This window comes from Phoxinus phoxinus, assembly GCF_949152265.1.
Source record: "Phoxinus phoxinus genome assembly, chromosome: 15".
Taxonomy (NCBI): Eukaryota; Metazoa; Chordata; class Actinopteri; order Cypriniformes; family Leuciscidae; genus Phoxinus; species Phoxinus phoxinus.
In genome coordinates, this window is record NC_136890.1 from 16,349,721 (window position 1) to 16,371,630 (window position 21,910).

General features: G+C 40.2%; 1 protein-coding gene across 10 annotated transcripts in view; it reads left to right on the top strand.

Annotated features, from left to right (window-relative positions):
* The first annotated feature begins 1,196 nt into the window (after positions 1-1,196).
* The window catches only part of gapvd1 (GTPase activating protein and VPS9 domains 1), a 45,986-nt gene continuing 25,272 nt past the window's right edge, over positions 1,197-21,910 (top strand). For all 10 annotated transcript variants that reach the window (XM_079637071.1, XM_079637073.1, XM_079637075.1 and 7 more), the window contains exons 1-2: positions 1,197-1,386; positions 20,288-20,492. In XM_079637071.1, the coding sequence (XP_079493197.1) occupies positions 20,308-20,492 (185 nt within the window). In that variant the 5' untranslated portion in view covers positions 1,197-1,386; positions 20,288-20,307. The remainder of the gene's footprint in view (positions 1,387-20,287; positions 20,493-21,910) is intronic.

The window sequence follows — 21,910 nt, forward strand, 5'->3', positions numbered from 1 at the left end:
CGAGGAGGTGAATAGTGTGTAATGCTGATTATTACTAAGACATAGTGACATAAGACAATCTTTTTGTTTTATCACCGGTGTGCTATAATGTATCACATTTCATCACTGTAATTTTTTTTACATTTTTAAGTACAATCAACTTGGATGTTTAAGTAATTTCAACTTAAATTACATTAAACTGACTTAAAACATGAGTTGAATCTAGTATAACTTATTTTGATGAGTTAAAGCAAAGTAAAAAACATACGTTGTCGAAAACTTATTGATCATATATCTTTTTTTACAGTGTATTGCACAGAATGATTTTTTGTTATTACTGAACTTACAAAACAAATATATCTCTTCCAGGATCCTAATCTATGTATTTTAGTTCTGTCAAACTGTATTAATCAAATAAACAGTAAGGCATATGTAAGGTTTTGTACAAAAAAAGAGCAAAAAAACCCAATAAGACTCAAATTGTGATGATTAATAAAATGTTATTATGTTGTTTATATTTTTCAAAGTTGTATCAAGCACATAAGCTTATAATAATTTAGATTTTATTAATTTGTTTACATTCACGTTGCACATGTCATGATATTAACATCAACATTAACATATTAACATGATTGGATGAATTTTGTCATATTGTCAGTAATAAAGAAATTAATGCCATTCATCTGTATTGTGTTTGTATATAATTGCAGTTCCATTTAAACTGTTCATTGGATTTAAAATTTTTTTTCAAGCTATGCATTTCAATTACAAGTTTCTATTCAAATTGATCCTATAACAGTTCTTATTATTATACATGCACAGACGGCACCCCTCTGCAATTTAAGAGCAATTATTGTTATTATTGCAACATCAACAGAAAGGCAGTCATATCTGAAAGATTAAAAAAGAAAATATAACAAAATTTTCCACAACACACCATAAAAGAGAGCATTATCTTCGATTGTTCTACAATCACATGCTGGTAGCGACACCTGCTGATCAAACAATGTATTATCCAAAATACATTTGACAATTTAACAGTCAATCCTTAACTCTCTAAAGTAGTTAAATGTATAAATAGTTTTTATGTAATGTTAAAAGAAAACAGTGATGGAAAACCCACTGTAAATACAAAACGAAAAACACACTCAAAAAAAGTTCCATTCGCTGCAGGTCTGCGCAGGTTAGAAATGCGCATGCGCACCGCGCGCGTCCCCGTTTGATGACAGCTGTGCGCTGTGGCTGTTGCTAAAGGGAGGAGAAAATCTCACGACGGAGGACTTTTTTTTATCTCTTTCATTCGCAGCTAGGACCTTTGGAGGACTGTAACGAGAACTCGACTGTAAAACCGACCCGTATCAGTCGCGACTGAATTTAAAACGTCACACCCAGCCGTCAAATTAGTCGGTAAGTCTGTTGTACGCTGTCTCGAGCTGGTTAATGTGACACTTTAGCGAACTGAGCGTTAGCTGCTTGTTGGCCTGCTTGTCTCGGTCATGTTGTCACTTTTTGTTTTTTAACCCCGTTGTTTGCTAAACTAAGCTTTCAGAAACATATTTCGATTTCTAGGCATATTGTTACCTGGCTGTAGATTTCAAAGCGCTACTAAGCGAGGTATTTCATTTATTGTTGCGCTATAAAACACGATGGTTATTTTGGTTGCTGACACACCGACTCTTGCAGCTTTTGTTGTTGTCATGCACTTCTCATTGACAGTCATATACTCGTGTGTTAATGCCAGCTACAGTGTTTTATTTGACAGTGTAAGGCCCTAAGTGATTTGAATAATTTAATTTCAATGTGAATTGCTCATGCATTTGCAGCAGATGTTTTGTTCTGTTGTCACTCACGTTATTAGGTCTTGCGCTGCTATATCGATAGGTTACTGACGTAACCCCGGTTCTCTGATAACATGAAGTGAGGTATCTCACTATGGGAACGCCTCTGGGCGTGACCGATCGCGGAAGCACCAATTACACCACGTCTGCCAAATATGGCAGACCAATCGCTGCAGCGATCAGGGAGTCCCTCTCCCTGTATATAAACCGCAGGTACCTGCCGTTTCGTCATTCTCCGCATATCTCTTCTCCGTGCGAAAAGGCAAGGAGGGCAATGTTGTGAGATACCTCACTTCATGTTATCAGAGAACCGGGGTTACGTCAGTAACCTATCGTTCTCTTTCTAACATTCGTTCGGTATCTCACTATGGGATATAGACAACTCCCGTATTGCCGATATGCTGACGAAGCAGACTGAAGAAGAGGGGATATAAGTAGCCAGTAACTGAATCACTGTCTCAGACGGTAAATAAACCGACTATGAGGAAAACGCCCCCTTTATTAAAAACCACCTTATACCACCTGACTGCACACTCCCAGAACTGAGTGGGCCAGAGAAGGTTCTGTAACATCCAGTCTATAAAAGCGAATAAATGTGTGCGGAGAGGACCAGCTGGCTGCCGCGCAAATTTCTTGAATAGAAATGCCTCTAAATAGAGCCCAGGATGTAGCCACCCCCCTAGTCGAATGCGCTCGCAGTCCTACAGGGGGCTCTATATTCATGCTCTTGTAACATAACATGATAGCCTCTACCACCCAGTGGGAAAGGCGTTGACGGGAGATAGGTTTTCCCTTGTAAGAGTCCGCCCACGAGACAAACAGCTGGTTGCTCTTACGCAATATGCGGGTTCTCTGTACATACATAAACAGTGTACGAACCGGACATAAACAGTGTAATCTCTCCTCCTCTGGAGAAGAAAAAGGAGGCGGATGAAAGGCTGGCAAGTCCACTGCTCTTATAGAATCCGCGTGATTATATACTTTGGGCACGAAAGCCGGGTTAGTTCTAAAATTAACCCTTTGACCCCCCGGAGCAAACTTCATACATGAAGGGTGAACTGATAAAGCATGTAGTTCACTCATCCTTTTTGCTGTTGTAAGAGCAAGTAACAGAGCCGTCTTTAAAGCGAGCAGCTTTAAGGCAATCTCCTCAATGGGCTCGAACGGGGCATTAGAGAGCGCGTTCAGAATCACAGACAAATCCCATGGCGGAACCAGCGGTTTTGATACTGGATGTAGCCTACGTGCACCTCTCATAAATCGACAGACTAGAGGGTGCTGGCCAATAGTACCCGAATCAATACCCACATGACACGCCGATATAGCGGACAGGTAAACCTTAACCGTGGAAAAAGCTCTGCCTTTGTCCAGGAGGTCCTGAAGGAAACACAGCACGTCCGAAACAGAGCACAAGAATGGAACAATGTTCCTGTCTGCGCACCATTCTTCAAACACTCTCCATTTGAGATTATAAAGAGAACGAGTCGAGGCAGCTCTTGCGTTCTGAATCGTTTCAATAACCTTCGGAGGTAACCCGGCTGTGCTCAGATTCATCCTCTCACGGGCCAGGCCCAGAGAGCTAGCTTCTGAGGGGAAGGATGGAATATTTCCCCCCGTGCTTGTGAGAGGAGATCCCTGCGCGCTGGTAACGGCCAAGGTTGGTCGTAGAGCAGTTGCGCAATCTCCGCCACCCACAGTCTCCCCGGCCAGTATGGCGCGATCAGAATCATCACATGTCTGCGTTCTCGAACCCTCCGCAGTGTCGGCTCGATCAAGCTCAACGGAGGGAACGCATACAGTAACTCGTTTGGCCACTCGTGGGCTCGTTTGGCCACTCGTGAGCATCCACACCCAATGGTGCATCGTCGCCGACCAGAGAAAAGAACAGGGGACATTGTGCGTCTTCGTGCGATGCGTAGAGATCTACGGCAGCTTGGCCGAATCTCTGCCACAACATGAGGATCACCTGGGGGTGGAGTCTCCACTCCCCGTACAGGGGATTCCCTCTGGACAGTAGATCCGCTCCCCTGTTCATTATTCCCGGGACATGCGTCGCGCGTAATGACAGGAAGGTCCTGCTGCTCCACATAATCAGTCTCTTCGCTACCATGTGAAGCGCGTGAGAACGCACTCCTCCCTGACGATTTATGTAGGCTATCGCCGTTGTATTGTCTGTCCTGACCAATACATGATGATTCTTGAGAAATTGCACAAAATGTCTCAGAGCTAGAAACACTGTCAGTAGCTCTAGAAAATTTATGTGCTTCTCTCTCAGTGTGGGAGACCAAACTCCTCTCACTGTTCTGCCCTCGAGCACTGCGCCCCAGCCTGTGAGAGATGCGTCCGTCGTCACCACTTTTCTTAGTACGATAGGACCCAGAGGGCATCCTGTCCCGAGGAAAGACGGGGCCCTCCAATGATATAGCGCGTTCGTGCATTCTGGTGAGACGCGCACTCTGCGGCTGAGGCGGCTCCTGGGGCGAATGCCCTGTGACGCTGTCCAGTTCTGAAAATCCCTCATTCGCAACAGTCCTAGGGGAACCACTGATACAGTTGAGGCCATCAGTCCTAGAAGCCGAAGACACATTCTGAAAGAGACTGATCTCCCTCGTTGAAAAAGGGAGAGGCAGCTGTGAAACGTCTTGATGCGTTCCTCTGATAGGAAGGCTCGAAACGTCACCGAGTTTAACCTGAGGCCCAGGTATACTATTTCCTGGGACGGAGATAGACAACTCTTCGTTTGGTTTATTCTGAAACCTAATCTCTCCATATGCGTCACTAGTGTGTGAGTGTCGCTCTCTGCCTGCCGTCGGAGCGGCGCGCAGATGAGCAGATCGTCCAGATATGATGAAATCCTGACCCCTGATCTCCTTAACGGAGTCAGGGCTCCTTCCACACACTTGCTGAATACTCGAGGTGCTAAAGCGAGGCCAAATGGTATTCTCGTATACTCGTATGCTGTGCCTTGATAGGCGAACCTCAGATATTTCCTGTGCGCAGGAAAAATATCTATGTGAAAATATGCGTCCTGGAGATCCACTGAGGTGAACCAGTCTCCTTGCCGAATATTTTGACACAATGTTTTGACAGACAGCATTTTGAAAATGTATTTTCTGAGGTGTCTGTTGAGGACCCGTAAATCCAGAATGGGACGGAGACCTCCCCCTCTCTTGGGAATCACAAAATAACGGGAGTAGAAGCCCTTCTGGCTTTCTTCCGTTGGAATCACTCTTATCACTTTCTTTCTTATTAAAGAGGCTATTTCTTCCTCTAAAACCAGAGCTGCTTCCCCTTTGGCCACTGAAATAACCACTCCATTGAACAGAGGAGGTTTTACAGCGAATTGAAGCCTGTATCCCCTCTCTACAGTGGTTAATACCCAGGGATGAACTGCGCATGCGCGCCAGTTCACTGCCTGAGCAGCGAGTGGGCCCTTCCCGTCCCCGCTCACTAGAGGTGCAGCAGCACCCTCTAGCGGCAAAGGGGGGGGAGACCGCTCCAGTGAAGGAGTTATGTCGGTCTGTGTTTGTGATTGTTTTAATTTTCTGTGATCTTTTTCTTTTCTTATCACACACTGCGCCCTCGGTCCTTGACCTGGATGCGTCAGAGAAAATTTTATTTTTGAGGGGATGTTTGTGAACGTTAGATCTTCCTCCCTCGTAACGGACCTCGAACGTGGAGGGGGAAACGATCTCTTGGGGGGCACTAGCAGAACATTGGCCACATTCCCGCACACATTGGACTCTGAACTGTCCACACGAACACAATTTACCTCTGAATTCCTTCTCCTCTTCCCCGCGGGAGGGAGAGAGGAATCGTTCTGAAGGGATGGGACAGAGAAACCCAGGGTGCTGTCTACCAACCCTTCCTGCTGCCGAACTGACGTATCAGGTCGACCGCCTCTTCTTATTCCCCTGGGGGGCGGCCGGTCGGTGTCTTGCTGCTGCGGCCGCGAAAGACTGTTTTGGCCTCACAAAACCGGGCTTTGACTGTGGGGCCGTGTTGTTCGGCGGTTGTGGCGGAGCGGGGCGGGAAGACTGATAATCTGAGTGCCCCCCTCTCCCTGAGGGTCTGAAGTTCGGCCGGCTCGGATGATAAGGCCGAGCCGCCGGCTTTCTGGGGAGACAGGCCTGGAAAGCTTCCCCCTCTCTCTTTCGCAGATCGCACTGCTGCCGCATCGCAGTTACCGTGGAGCCAAACATAGCCTTTGGATCTATCGGGGCATCCAAAAACTCTGCTTTCTCTTTGTCAGAGAGTCCAGACAAACCCAGCCACAGAGATCTTTCTCCCACGACTGCTAAGCCCATACTCCGTCCGCAGCTTTGAACTGCTCCGCGTGACGTGCGCAGGTTCAAATCTGCGATGACGCATATCTCCTCCCAGAGCACTGGGTTGGGAGATCCGGAGTCCAGCTGACGACCCATCTCCTCTAATAGCTCCGCTTGATAGGCTGTAAGGAGGGACGTCGCGTTCAAAGCGCGAACTGACAGAGCCGTTGATTTGTAGATCTTTTGGAAAACAGAGGCGGCAAAGCGCTCTGTTTTCCCTGGCAGCGAGGCTCCGGTTGAAGAGAGCGCTGCTCTGCGGCCAGGGTGCAGGTGATTTGCCACCGATGTTTCCACAGGGGGAGGATCCGCCATCCCTAGATCCTCCATCCCCTGAACATCAAGCCTTGAGAAACCCTTAACGGGCACTCGATGTGAAAAAGGCTTATCCCAAAACTTTTTCATTTCAGCCACACAGGCCGGGACGGCCGGAATAAACTGCCTCGCTGGCGGGAGACGTGACGGAAGTCTCTTTCCATCATACAGGTCTCTTTCAGCCCCTTGACCTGCCTGTTGGGATGGCCAGTCAATCGATAATCTAGTCGCGGCCCTGCGACAGACCTCGATTAGATCCGTGTCCACCTGTACAGGGGAGGGTGAACTCTCATCCTGTGCGCTCGGCGGTCGGGACTGGTTCAGGGGAAGAATGGCATCTTCGTCGTCGTCATCCTCGTCCTCGAGTATGTTCGACAACACCTCATCATCGTCATCTTCCTCTCCCGCTAACGGATCGAACAGCGGGGGAAGGACGGGTGATACCTTCTCCATCATATCTGCCCATGAGCAGGTGGCCTGAGGACAATCCATGGGCTCCTCTCTGGGTTGAGCAGAGAGGCATGGGTCCGCTTTTCCAGCTATAGCCACGCGGAGTCTCCTTTCTCGGGTCTTAGACGAGAACGTAGCACAGTGCGGGCAGCCCTCGGGGTTGGACAGCGCGGCCTGAGCGTGTTTAGCGCCCAGACAGGAGATGCAGAGGCCGTGTGTATCCTTAGCAGAAATCCACATTCCACAAGCACACGGATGCGGAGGACGACCTTTTCCTCCGGGACTCTCCGGTTCTATCGCGGTGGCCATGATGATGGGGCTGCACTCTCCTCGTACGGTAAGCTTTCACACAACGTGATAACTGGTACGGAGCTGTGTCGCGAATAGAGAGCTATCTTATTTTCCTTATTTTTTTGGTGCGTGGTAAGCGCCCAGAAAAACTTGGAAAAGGGATAGAAAAACTTAAGAGCAGGAAAACTCGTCTTGACACGTTAGTTATCGCACTCTTAAGTGACGAAGTCACTCAACCACTTCAGGAAAGTATTGCGTTTGTGACGTTACCTGCCGGCTCCGTCTGAAAACTGTTAAGCAAATAGTTCCCAAAGTCTGCTGAGGACAGCTTCCGAAATCTTCCACGGGGAAGAGAGCGAGAATGACGAAACGGCAGGTACCTGCGGTTTATATACAGGGAGAGGGACTCCCTGATCGCTGCAGCGATTGGTCTGCCATATTTGGCAGACGTGGTGTAATTGGTGCTTCCGCGATCGGTCACGCCCAGAGGCGTTCCCATAGTGAGATACCGAACGAATGTTAGAAAGAGAACTCTGTGTTTACAGATGGCTCGTATGTGACTGACGTTATAGACATTTCCCATTGTGATCAAAATATTATTGTGAACAATTATTTTCTGTGGTGATGGATGACAAATGGTCAGCCATGCACACATGGGACAGTGTTGTTTGCAGCAAATCTCTAAATTCAAGGGTTTTCATACTGGTCACTTATTTCCAAACAATAATTTGTCTGGAAATAAGTGACCTAACTATCCCTAAAGGTAGGTATAGTTAGCACATTTTTACACAATGGTAATTTGGCGTGCTTTACATAGAAATGATGAAATGTAAGAAAAATAACCCTTAATTTAATTTTTTTTATAAAATAAAAAGAAATGGATAAAACAAAAACAAAATGGCAGTCAGGAGTGGAAACTGATGTGATTCAACTGTTATTCAGTCCAGCAGCACTATTGTGAGTTTGATGTCACTTTATACAACAGTTCATTAAGCAAGAAGTTTATATTAAGTTTGTTTTATACAGACATTGCCCAGTTTGTATACTTCTAAAAGCCGGCATGAATTTCACCCCTTCTTTTTTAAATGCTTGTTATAGATCTTATTGTGAACAATTCATCCATGCATGTTTAATTTTGTAATTTGTAATTGCCATAACTTGATCTTCTAGTGAATATTACAGACTTCTCTCTAGTGATCTATGCAGGACTTCACCAATCATTTAGTCCCTCCACAATTGACTACAAGATCACATTAATTTTTGAGTGCAATTCCCATATCAAAATCCATTCAACATTTGATGCATTGATTGAACCAAGTCCCACCCTATATTTTTTCTTTTACGATAATCCTTATCACTTAGCTAGATGTATGTCACAGTACAGAAGAAAATATCTGTTGCTACGTCCATTTTATTGTAACTTTTAACTGCATGGAAATAGTCCCAAAAAGATTTGAATGGGTTTTTGGGTAATTTCAGGGGAGGGAAACTGTGATCCTTACGGCTTGCTTGCTCAAACACGCGCTGCCGGTCTTGTATCTTTTAGACAACTGCCAAATCCTAGGATGCTCTTGTTTTCTAATCAGTCAGCTGTGTGTGGCTGGCACATTACGGACTACTTTTCTGATCTGGTTCATCCCCCAACTGTTTGGCTGTCCTTATGTAGCCTCATATTGAGGGTATGAATCTCCTCCCATTGCATCTCCTCAACACATGCCAAAGCTGTGACATTAGGTTAGTGGTGCTCTTTGAGTAGCAGACTGGAGTTTTTTTTTGATGCATTATCTATTTTAGTGGGGCTTATCTCAACACCTTCTTTCACTATTTTCTTGAAAGCTCAATAAGAATGTTTTGTGATGACAATTTACTCCTACCTCTGCCAAATGTCCTTATGTTGAAGTTCTATGTCCTGATGAACCATTTCAGCGTTAATGGGAGGTTTTACATTTTTAACAGGCTGCAGTTTTCTGTCATGTGACTGAGGCAATGTACAAACTGTTGAGGTGATGCTGAGGTCAAGCAGGATGTGTTTCCAGCAGGTCAGGAGTTAGGAAGTGTGAAGCTCCAGAGTGTGTGTGTGTGTGTGTGTGTGTGTGTGTGTGTGTGTGTGTGTGTGTGTGTGTGTGTGTGTGTGTGTGTGTGTGTGTGTGTGATCATGTGTGAGAAAGAGAGTGCACTGACACATATAGTAATTTCAGAGGGGCCCTTAGCATATTTTTCTTGGCGCCTTGCTGTTGGTATTTGGCAAAACTGAAAAAACTGACAATTCATGAACATCATGTGCTTGTAAACATATTAGGATGTGATTCAGCTTCTTCTGAGATTTAACAGTTGTTTATTTCAGTTTGGTGCAATGTTTCTAGAACTAATTATTTTTATTTATAATGACTTAGAGCTGCGTGATTCTGGATAGATTGAGAATCTAGGGCCGCCCTTGTCTAAAGATTTTTCTAGTCGACTTTTAGTCGTTCATTAGCTAATCGAAGAGTTGACTAATCAAGCTTTTATGTTAATGAGGCATATCATAATAATGAGCCTTTAATTGCCTATAAATTACATAGCCTATCAGCGCTCAAACGCCCACATAAAGCTTTCCACAGTGCATTAGCAAACTTAATGATTATGAGTTTGTCTTGAAATACAGAAAGAGACTGTCTAAACATTTTATTAATTTATTGATAATGTTTTCTGTGTTTTCGGCTGCAGAGATTAGGCCTAAGTCATGAATGCTGACTCCTCATCTCCTCAGTAGTGGACACGGCTAGCTGCCTATATGCCCGTTTCATCTAATCTGAGAATATTTATTTTCCATTTGAATTGGTTTATTTAAAAGTAGCCTAGATATTTAAAACTTTCTATATAATTCTCATGTCTGTGAGGCAAGTATACACTGAGTTTCAGTTCGTGTTGTGACAGAAACCAAGATGGCTAAAAAAAGTGCATCCTAATTGTTTTCATTATTTTACAAAAGCACACGTTTATGGTTATTGTGAGATTACAGAAATAAAGTTTCCTTTACAGTTTGCATCCAAAGATGACGGAATATTTAAAGTTCAATGCAAGTGATGGCGCCAGCACATGTATGTCATGCAGTAAGTGCGCTCTCCACACAAATAACTTTCAGTATGATGCAATGCATCACTGGCCTGATTGGGACAGTGACCGTTTCGTCAACTCTTGTCCGTCGGGCAGTCCTTATTGTTGAGCCCTGCATTTGGATCTAGTGCGTCAATTCTCTTTACTTGCCGTATGTAAACCCCTCCCTTTACTTTGAGTGAGTGAGAGAAAGCAAGAGAGGGCGGTCTCAGCCAAACTATGATGCATAAATGATATGTGCTGAACTTTTTTTTTTTTTTACCTGTAACTTCACAGGCGAGTTAAATCGTATATTTACTAGCCATTGGCTAATAATTTTTTAGCCGTCTAGCGTGAAATGTGGTCACATACGGGAGTGATTTACTTGCAGTGTAGAGGGTTGAATGGACAACTAAACAAAATAACGTAATTTATTAGAGGTTCTAACAAAATGAGTCTTTTAATTAATTAAAAAATATATATATTTAGCAATTTTTTTTTACTCATAAAGACTTCGGCTGCATCCAAAATTGCAGCTACTTCCCTACTATTTGTAGGCAAAAAACATCCTATATTGTAGGCTAAAAACAGTGCAAAAGAAGTAGGCTATGTCAGAATTTACAGTACTCCTAAAAGAGTAGGCCAAAAATACCTGGATGAACTAGGCTACTTAACTTAAGTTACTTTTTTAAAGTTAATTTACTCTATTTTGATCGCTACCATAGACATCAGTGTTTATTTCCAAACTATTAACTTTTATCTCAGGACTTCTGTGTAATTTGAATGATTGTAAAACAGAAATAATGATAATGTGTGTGGTTGAAAAGCTCTTTCATACCTATACATGACAACTGCTCTTTCTGGGTCAGCGGCAGCACCAACGCATATTTGAATGTTTGCTGTGATCAATCCCGAATCGTAGGAATAAGATTGGGTGGGTGTTTGAATCGAGATTGTGATCGTTTAACGATTAATCGTGCAGGTCTATGATTACTTTAAATAAGGATGCATCATGCACCTATTGGAAATTCTGGCAGATACAGATATGGAATAATTATTTTATATGGCCGATAACCAATAAATGACTGATTGCTTTTCAGAGCCTAAAAAACCCCCCAGTTTTAACAGGCAATAACAGTAAGGCCTATAGTCTTGTTATTGGTGCAACTTTATTGTATTACGTTATATCTATTCCAAAATATATTTTCTTGATGATAATTTAAATACTTTTACTGGATTTTATGACAGGTGTATGCTAAAATAAAGAAAAAATTGTGAAATGGACTTGATGAATGCCCACTTCAGAAAAACTTTTAAACAGTCTTAGGGGAGTGGAATATTAGCTGTATTTCTTTATTTTTGAGGAATCATTTGTTGGCCTCCTCTTTCCGTACATGACCACATTTTTCAGATCTGTCAACAACTTCTCTATCTACAACACAAGAAGTTTGATGACTGTTTCTGAGAGCCGCTTGAATCTGTAATTCTCAGGAGGCTCATGTCATCTGTGTGTGAACTTCTGTTTGTTTTGATTGGTCACTTGGTTATTGGCAGGCATGCTGTTTTTGGCAACAGTCAATTTTTCTGAGGTGTAATTTTGTTTCCATGTAATGGCATGCACAGGTGTTTCTTAGATCCTTGATGTCCGGTGACTTTTTTGTGAAATCTCAAAGATCACTGATCATCTAAACTGCGCATGTGGTTGTTATTTTATCTCCGAGTCCGAATTCTTGCCAAGGTACTCAAACTTGCTTGGTACACTATTTCTGTGAACCACAGAGATATTGTTTCACATTCTCTAAAGAGAGCAAAGCATCCTGGGTTGGAGACATTTCCGCACAGTACTCCCACACTCATGTACACCAGGCTGGTGCAATGAAATAGATTTCTCAGAAAGACTTTGTGCTTGGTTATGGGGTTTTCAGTGGTCAGTTTGATACCAGTAGAAGCGGAAAAATGCAGATCTGAACACCTTAAAAAGACTTTCAGTAGAGCTCCACTGACCAAGTGTTATCTCTTTGCGTGCACATTTATGTAGTTGTAAATGGAAATGTGGTTGGGATGCTTGGCCACCGAAAGAGTATCCCACTCCACATCACATCCCCTGCTAGTCACGTTAGCTGCCTCCATTTCTTAGATGTCTCTTTGTGCTCGTAATTGCCATGACATTGAAAATGTTATACTTCCACTCTGGATTTCTCATCTGCTCAGTCACTACATCCACAATACTGTCCATTGCAGAGTCAGACTGCATTCGTTGCTGAATGTGTGGGTCATTTCTCACATGAGTGGTTTGGTCTGGTGCATTGTAGTAAACGTGTGAAAGTGCGTAATGTTGCATCCAGCCTGTGATTCATATCCCACAGAGCTCCTTAATACTGTGCTTTAAGGGCACTGAGAGCACTGATTCAACCAGATGCAAAGAGGAAGAAGAAATGAAAAACGGATCCTCGTTAAGGCACCAACCTGACCTGAGAGTTGCACTTTGAATACCAGTGTTTATACAATTACTGATGTAAATGTTCTCTTTTTTTGTTGTTGTCATTCACAACTTTGGATTGTTACAACTGTGTACTCCGTTTCCGGTGCTCAGGTACTCAAAAATAATAATTTTATTATGTTTACTTTATATATATATATATATATATATATATATATACATAAACATAATAAAATTATTTATTGCGCATAAACTACCAATAAAGTTATTACTGATAGTAAAGTTAGTAATAAAGGAGAAATACTTTTAATCAGCAAGGACACATTAATAATAAAAAGTGATTTAAAAAAAAAAAGTTACAAAATATTTTTTTTTAATGCGTAGCTTGTCATTGATGTACGGCTCTGTAAACGCTGGTCCATCTGAAAGCACTGTGAGTTTGAGTCACTTATAATGTGTATTTGAAAAAGCAACACGCGTCAAACATCTTTCCAAACATGAGAAGCATTTATGAACCTCTTGTCCAACAAAAGACAACATTTAATAACGTGCTGTTACTCCAAACTCACTTCATAACGACAGTTGAGCATCCTTCTGTGAGATGATGTGGCTTCTTACACCAGAATAAGGCAGTTGTGTGTTTATAAGTCATGTTTAACCAATCAAAGTGTTTCAATCTTCTGTTTATTCAGCTACAGCATTGATGGCCCGCCGATAGGGATTTCCTGGGATGAGGTGTGTGTTATTGTACTTCTGCGGAGGGGTATATTTGGCGTGTCTGCGTGAGAGCGCCCTCTGGCGTTCAGATGGAGCCGCATTTACTCAGCCGCACTGCACTGACAAGCTGCGCATAAAATAATCGCAGCCTTTGACAAAATAGCGTGCGGTGGTTTCATTGTGATTAATTTTGCAGCTCTATTAAATATTCTAAAATATTATTGAAGGTTGCATGAAACAGAAGTGGCTCTTATCCTTACTTCCCTGTCTGGACGTAACCATACCAATTATATTCAAAGGATATTTTTGTCAAAAGTAAAAAAAATAAAAATAAAAAGTACAGTTTGAGTTTAACAAGTTTTGAGAAAGGTTGATGTCTTTAGACTAGGTAGACACCAAGTCTAATGCCAAGTTAGTGTACTGGGTGCACGCGCATCCGAGTGCTGTCGGCTTGCTCAATCCGTACATGCTCGTCATTCAAATGAAAGCGAGATCAGTCATTTAATCACAAGAAAATTGTAGCCTAGTGAACTGTAACTGTAACAGCATTGGACTGTAATTGATCTTACTGAAATATCAGCAAGTACCCCAAAATAATTTATTGGTATTTGTACTTTGCCTTAAAAAAGTTATCTGTAAATCCCTACTTTAGTCCCCTGGGATATTTTCTTGAATACGTTTTGACATTTTGTTCTCTTGCATAAGAATACACTAAGCCCGCATCCATCTCTCTCTCCATTCCTCCTCAGAGTGAGTCTGCTCTACCTGATCAAATGCTGTCAGTTCTAATCCAAATGCTGCTCTTGAGAACAGAGGAACTGAAAAAAAGACCTTCCTCCTGTTCCCAATGCTTTTAGAAAGTGTGCCTTTCTCTGTGTTGCTAAAAACAGCATCGGCTGCAGTCCAAAACCTGAAAAAAAAGTGTAAGTAGACTAATCTTTGGGTTTGAGTTGCTTGTGAATTTATTGCTGCTGACATTGAGTCAGAGGATTGCAGTAGGCCTATGTCTTATCCTAATGCTTACCACCAGACAAACATCCCTGGGATGTTGGAAACACTGCTGCATACTAACTTATTCATCTCAACCTGTCCTTTTGTAAGATGTGAAACATTTCCATTTTTCATAGATCCATTAATGCTTTGTTGATCTTTTTGATCATCAAAAGAGCAACTGTGTCTAGAAAATGTTCTCGGCTCCTTCAACTTCCTGTACCAGAAATTTGGCAGTGCAAGAAAAGCGGCATGTTAGTTAAAATGCCTCTTTTTATTTCTCTGTGGTCCTATTATGGTCCAGTTTGTACTTTCCTTCACTGCATTGCTGCAGATTTTTTTTAAAAATATGTTTAGTATGAAAATAATGTGACCATTTTTGATGATAGAGATTTGGAAACCTTTAGTTTTTTTTAGTTTTTTTTTTTAAACCTTTAGTTTGCTCAATGAATCAAATAATTATTAAAAACATAGCCTATATTTTTTTTACTGGTTTAAAATAAATGATTGAGTTGTAAAAGTCAATCTTAAAGGGATAGTTTACCGTAACATTTAAATTACTCACCCTGGTTTTGTTCTAATGCCATTCTTTCTTTTATGGATCACAAGAGATTTAATTATTATTATTATTATTATGTTTAAATGTCCCACTGAATAGCGCCCAGAATCGAGCTTTTAAAAAAAAAAAAAAAGATGCAAAAGTATCACAGAATAATCCCATGCGACACATGCCGTATGTTCCAAATGTTGTGAGGGTAGCTATACGATATGTAACTTATGTATTATTTTACAAAAATCCTGACTTTGGCTGATGGTCACAGTTGTGCGACATGCGTGACACTCGATTAGCGCAACATTTCACTCTGTCTCGCCCAGAAAAAGCACACACATTGTGAGAAATCAAGATACAAAAACGTGACACGAAATACAATCCATACCTTCTTCTCTGTCTGAGGTCCATAAAAGAAAGAAGGGCGTACGGCATTAGAACAATGTTATTTATGACTTAATTAACATTTTAAGGTAAACTATCCCTTTAATAAAGAAATATAAATAAGAGATGCCATTACTGTCTTCAAAACATAGTTCAAAATAGAGATACAATTTATTTTAATGATGCATCTTGCTATCTAATGGCGCTTTTCCACTGCATGGTACGGTACGGCATGCACGCTTTAAATGGTACCGCCTCTGTTGAGGTTCCAAGCGTACCGTACCGATACTAAAATGTGACGTGAAAACACTGTAGATCACTGATCGGTCAGACAGAATCGTCACTACCAGCGTCATTGTATTTGCGACACGAGACACCAAACCCGCTAGATTTAAATAGCCTTAAAGAGGTTTAAATAAAACATTATTTTTAAACTACTTGCTTGACTTGCTTGAAGAAAAGGCTGAATCGTGGCCCCTTTACGAAGAGCAGACGTTCCTCTCGTTGGTTGCCGAGGAGCGGATAAACTAAAACGATCAGTCTATAATCCCACCCACTTTGAAGCGGTACTAACTGCATTGGAAAAGCAAACCGAGCTAAAGCGAACTCGTATAATTATTTTATAAGTTAACATTTATAAATAGGCCTATGTGTAAGGTCTTTATTAATTTCTTAAAAAGAAAAATCTTAATGTACATAAAATAGGGATGCATAACGATTAATCGCAATTAATCGTTTGCAGAATAAAAGTTATTGTTTACATAATTTATGTGTGTGTACTGTGTATAATAATTATGTATATATAAATATACAAACATGCATGTATAATTTTAAGAATTTTTTTTTTTATATATATGAAGTATTTATAATTATATATAATATAATTTATATTTAAATATAAAAATGTATATAAACATGGAAATATTTTTTAAATATATACATGCATGTGTGTGTATTTATAAATATATAATTATTATACACAGTACACACACATATACTATGTAAACAATAACTTTTATTCTGCAAACGATTAATTGCGATTAATCGTTATGCATCCCTAACATAAAAGTATCTTGCTATTACAGTCTGATACCATATGGCCAACTAAGCTAAGTTTAGATCTTTAGAAAAGTAGACCTAGTTGTTTGCTTTGTTTCATAGTTTTTCTTTGGTAAGCTTATTTAATGCTTACTCAGTGTAACATAGCACATGCCTTTGCTATTTATAAGCCTATTGACACTTACAGTGAAGCACAAAAGCCTTTACAGCTACCTTAAACTTTCTCAGAATAGAAGTAGAAAGTAAGTGAATGGGTGGCCTTTTCCTCTGCCCCCAAGGCTAAATCTTCACATACCTCTGCATTCAACCACAAAACACAGTGAGCACAGTGATGTGCTTTATTTAGCAGGATGACAAGAGGTTGAGCTGATTCAGGAGTGAGTGGAACAAGAGGCCTCCGCGGATGTACTGATATTCCGCTCGGTGTATTTGTGGGCTGCTATACGGATGCGCAGGGGCCCGGCTCAATCGAGGGCATCTCGGGGCTGCTCTTCATCCCACGTTCTCCTGTGTAACTGTGCTTTACAAAGACCTTTTTGTGCCTCAGGAACGGTCCATGAAATTATTAGAATTTTCTGCATTTTCTCTTGTTTGAATGTTTGCATGTGCTTTCTGTTTGTCTACATCCCTCCACTTTGTGAGAAAGCGAAGGCGACTAATGTGATTTACATTTTGATTTTTTGCCATTCAGAAAACAAAGTGTCTGGCAGGTAATCTCAAAATCTACTATTACATTTTTAAGATCATAATTTTTATTCGTTTAAATTAGTTAATGCACTGTGAACTAACATAAATGTTGAATGTTGTTATTTACTAACTTTAACAACACGCAAAATATTTTTACAGCATTTATTAAACTTTGTTAATGTATTGTTGTTTAATGCATTAACTAATGTTAACAAATGAGACCTTATTGTAAAATCTTACCAAATTTTGTTATGTGCTTTAGTAATTTTTTCTGTTCAGCTTTACTGAAATTGAATTAAAAATATTAGTAATTCAAGTACTTTTTATCTATTTATTTCAGTTAGTTGCCAAGGCTACATTTCTGTTTATCTAGTTCTGAAAATCTATTTTAGATTTAATATTTATATTTTATCACCTTGTTTTCAATTATCAGAAACAAACTGATTGATTTACATATTTATTTTGTATGGATCTGGAACACTTCACTCTGATTGGTCCTTCACTGTATTATTTTGAGCTAATTTGCAGGGTAACTGACTGTACATTATCTTTCACGTATATTTGATACATTATCTTTCACGTATATATGATGGATTTTGTATTTCAGTAACATTAGAAATGTAGTTTGAACTGGGCCCTAAAATACATTGGTGACCAAAAGCAAATTGCATGCAAAAGGCATCATCAAAAGGCATTTTTTTCTGAACAGTTTGTGTTCAGGCTGTGATGACTGGTGAAGAATACTGTCTAAAAGACAGCATTTAATGTGGTCTTTGCATTGTTAGTCATTATGTTAGTGCATGATTTAACAATGGATTATTAATGGATTTAACTGTTGTAAAGTCCTTAAGCTGCATTAGCGTGCCAATAGAATGATTTTGGTCAAAGATTATGGCAGAGTTTGTGCATGGCATCAGTTTTGCACACAAAACCAATAAGCAGAAATGATGCATTTCATGCCTTGCTTCTTTTTACGGCAGTTTCATGGGGTTAAATGAAACGCATCGGAGCTAAGTGCGTAGTTGCCATTGCTGTGTGCTGACTCTGGGTTAAAAAGGTGAAGTAATTAAAAAATGCTTTACTTCAGCATGCCCTTTGGACCTTATAAAATTTGTGCAATTTTCTTATGCTGTATGCCCGTGTTTATAGTCTCATAAGTTCCCTTTACGAAAATTGCTCTATTCTCTCCTGTCTCAGAGGAAATAGAGCAGTCTTCCTGTTTAAGCCTGATTGTTTGTCTTACACAGTTGGATTTGAGCTATTCAGCAGCTCTGTTTATTGACTTTATCTCTAGTGATTTTACTTTTCATAATAGGCCTCACGTGCTTTTGTCCTATAAGGTATGTGTAATATTGAGTTGTGCGGTCCTGCTGTTATAATGGGGGTTTATTACTGAATCCTTGTTGGGACAAGTTAGGGTTAGTTGTTGTAGTGACACTACACTCCAAAGGAACTAAACCTGCTGCGGGATAAATACTTCTGCTTACTTCCCAGAAGTAATTATACCTCTTATTCCATTCTGATTTACTGTGATGATGACCGCTTTGACATAGATGGGCAGTATATTAAGTTTGTATGATATATCAATATATTTTTTATAAATGGTATAGGATGAGGCAACACAGTTTATATCGATATACAATAGTTTGATTATACGAGCGCATTTGAAAAATTGCAGAGGACACGGAGTGAGCTGCTGCAGGGAAAGTGCATAATCCAAATTGACCAAAACATGAGACATGCCTGATGCCTTATATGTTATATCATCCGAATAGAAGTAGAAAATATACAGGGATATGTCCCGTGCATCTCCATTCAGCCAAAAAATACAGAGATATGATTTTTTTTTTTTCATATCACCCAGTCCTAGTGTGTGACAGATCCACACCAGAATTGGCAAGTAAACAATGTTTAGTGAAAAATATAAATGTGTTTTTGTCAGTACAAGTATAAATGTGAACAATTGAGCCAACAGGAAAAAAAAATCCCTATTGTTCGGCCTGAGAACCTTGGCCAAAATAGCTGTATTTGATGTTAATGAAAATGTCCTGTCCATCATACTTGCATACATTTTCATAGCCTAGCTCTTTATACAAATGTTTGGTCACATTTTTAATTAGAGTCCAATACTCCCAATTAACTATGACGTTTGCCTTAAACTCCTAATTACTGTTTATTAATAGTTAGTGAGGTAGTTGTTAAGTTTAGGTATTGGGTAAGATTAAGGGATGCAGAATATGGCATTGATATGTGATTTATAAGTACTAATAAACAGCCAATATCCTAGTAATATGCATGCTAATAAGCAACTAGGTAATAGTGAGAATTGGACCCTAAACTAAAGTGTGACCAAATTTATAGTTTACAAAAAACCTCCAAACTGTTAAACACAGTTGAAAATTAGACGTCACATTACATTTGAACCTAATACACAACCACAATTTTGGAGAACTGTCTGTAGCAACTTTTATCCGGGTCAATGCAAAATGTATAGTAGATTTATTCTAGTCAACTTGATGTATTTTGTCTTGAACAACAGACAAATCTCATTCAGTTGACTAGAATAACTGTACTAGACTGACTGTTCTTCTGTCACTCACAGACTTTTTTTTTTTTTTCATGTCTAATTAATTATGGCATCTGCTCCAACTGAAGTCTATTGTGTTTTGATCACTATTGTCTCTGAACCCCTTTTGAAAACAGTTCCTCAAGTTTATGTCAGTTTCCCATCAGGGTGGGTGGTAAAATCAAAAAAGTATATATTTTTTATCATGGTAACTCAAAATGTGTCCCAAAAAATACATTGATGCATAACTTATTTTTCCCATTGCTTAGTGAAGTAATGTTCATAAATGAAAAGTTCTTAATCTCATTTTTTTTTTTTTGAGACTTGATGTATGCAAACTACAAGGTATGATTATTTATTACATGAATTCGAAATCTGTCATCAGATCAAAAACAGCTTTACATTACGTTAACAAAAGACTCAAAAGAGTAGCCTAATACATTATAAATATTCTGTTATAGCATGGTTTGGTTTATACTCTGCTATACATGGTATATGCTCAGATTTGTTACTCATAGTTTGACCATCTTGTATTGAATTTATATTAGTGTTTACATTCATATTCTGTTGACATAATTCTTGCAATACTACTACTTTACTTGTTTTGCTGTCTATCTGCAGCGCCGTGGCTGAGCTGAACGATGGTGAAGCCAGACATTCACACTCTGGCCCACCACCTGAAGCAGGAACGGCTGTACGTGGCATCAGAGAAGCAGCTCATCCAGCGCCTCAACAATGAAGTGCTAAAGACCGCAGAGAGGCTCTACCGCGCAGCCTGGATTGCCAAACAACAAAGGATCAACCTCGACCGCCTCATCCTAACCAGGTGACTGCACTGTGCACTCCAGACCAGTAAAAATAGGACTCTCCTTGTGATTTTCTTTCATGACTCATTACCTGATTAACTGAACTGGAAGAATCACTAAGATCACATTGCAGATTATCTCAGTGGTTGGTGGCTGGGGAAAGAGCCAAATGAGTGTTCTGGCTTGGCAAGTTCTGACATTTGATTGACTAATACTTTCTTTTATGTCTTTCATCATTTTAGACTTAGTTAGAAAAAGTTTTGTCATCTTTTACTCAAACTCATACGGTTTCGGAATAGGGCTCTGACTCCGAACTTCATTATTCTAATATAATTCGAATATTTAAAAAAAAGAATGATATTCGAACAAATATTAGGCAGCCTTTAATATTCTAACTAGGGATGCAAACGATTAATCGACGATCGATTAATTGTCGATAATACATTAATCGATCAAACTTATCGATCATCGATTAAGCAGGTTCATGCGCGTGCGTGCTGCTCAACCGCGTTTGGGACTATTTTACACCTTCATCATGACTAGTTTTTGTGTGCATTCGCAGCCTTTTGTTTTGTGCAAATGTAAGTTGTAATAGTTTATTATGTGTACGCCTATCTATATCTGATTTATCTCATATTGGATGCATTTGGTTAAGAATTGTTGAAGCGTGATCTTTAGCGCGCGCAGCTCAAACGGCAATGCACGGCTAATAATGACTATTGGGACTGTCATATTACATAACTTTATAAAGAGAACAATAGTGTAATAAAACATTGTGAAGTATTTGGGTTTAGTTGCCGTGTCGCGTTGTTCCAGGAAGAGCGCGTCCACAACATGAGTCATTCTGAATGGCACGTAACTCAAGTTCACTTGTGCATTTCACGTCATTTTGTGCAGATATAATTTGTAATATAATGTTTATTTTGTATATATCTGACTAATCTCATATAGGTTGCGCTTCTTTGAGTTGAATAACACGCTAGCAAAGTGCTCAACGGTTATTCATTGAGCGCACGCCACTCAAGCAGCAATGCACGACTAATAATAACGATGATTAATTTGGGACTGTCATATTACATAACATCAGAACACTATTTTATTAAATCGTTGTGAATTCATTGGGTTTAGTTGCCGTTTTCAGTGCGTTTCAGTGCACGTCTAACGTAACACACTGCAAGCACGCATCTGAGGCGGCGTTGGTGACACGTTGTATTATTAGTCGTTATATTTGATTATTAAATAATTAATTTAATTTAATTATCATTCACATCGAAACATTTTACAATCCTACTAGCCCTTTATTTGGATTAAAAGCCATTCTCATTCATTTGGTGAGTAAGATAGCGTTTTAAACAAACCCTGTCAAGCTGTTGGCCATATGCACTGCAGCAGACGCATAATTGACCAAGCATCAATAAGTGCTGCTGCTAATGTTTCA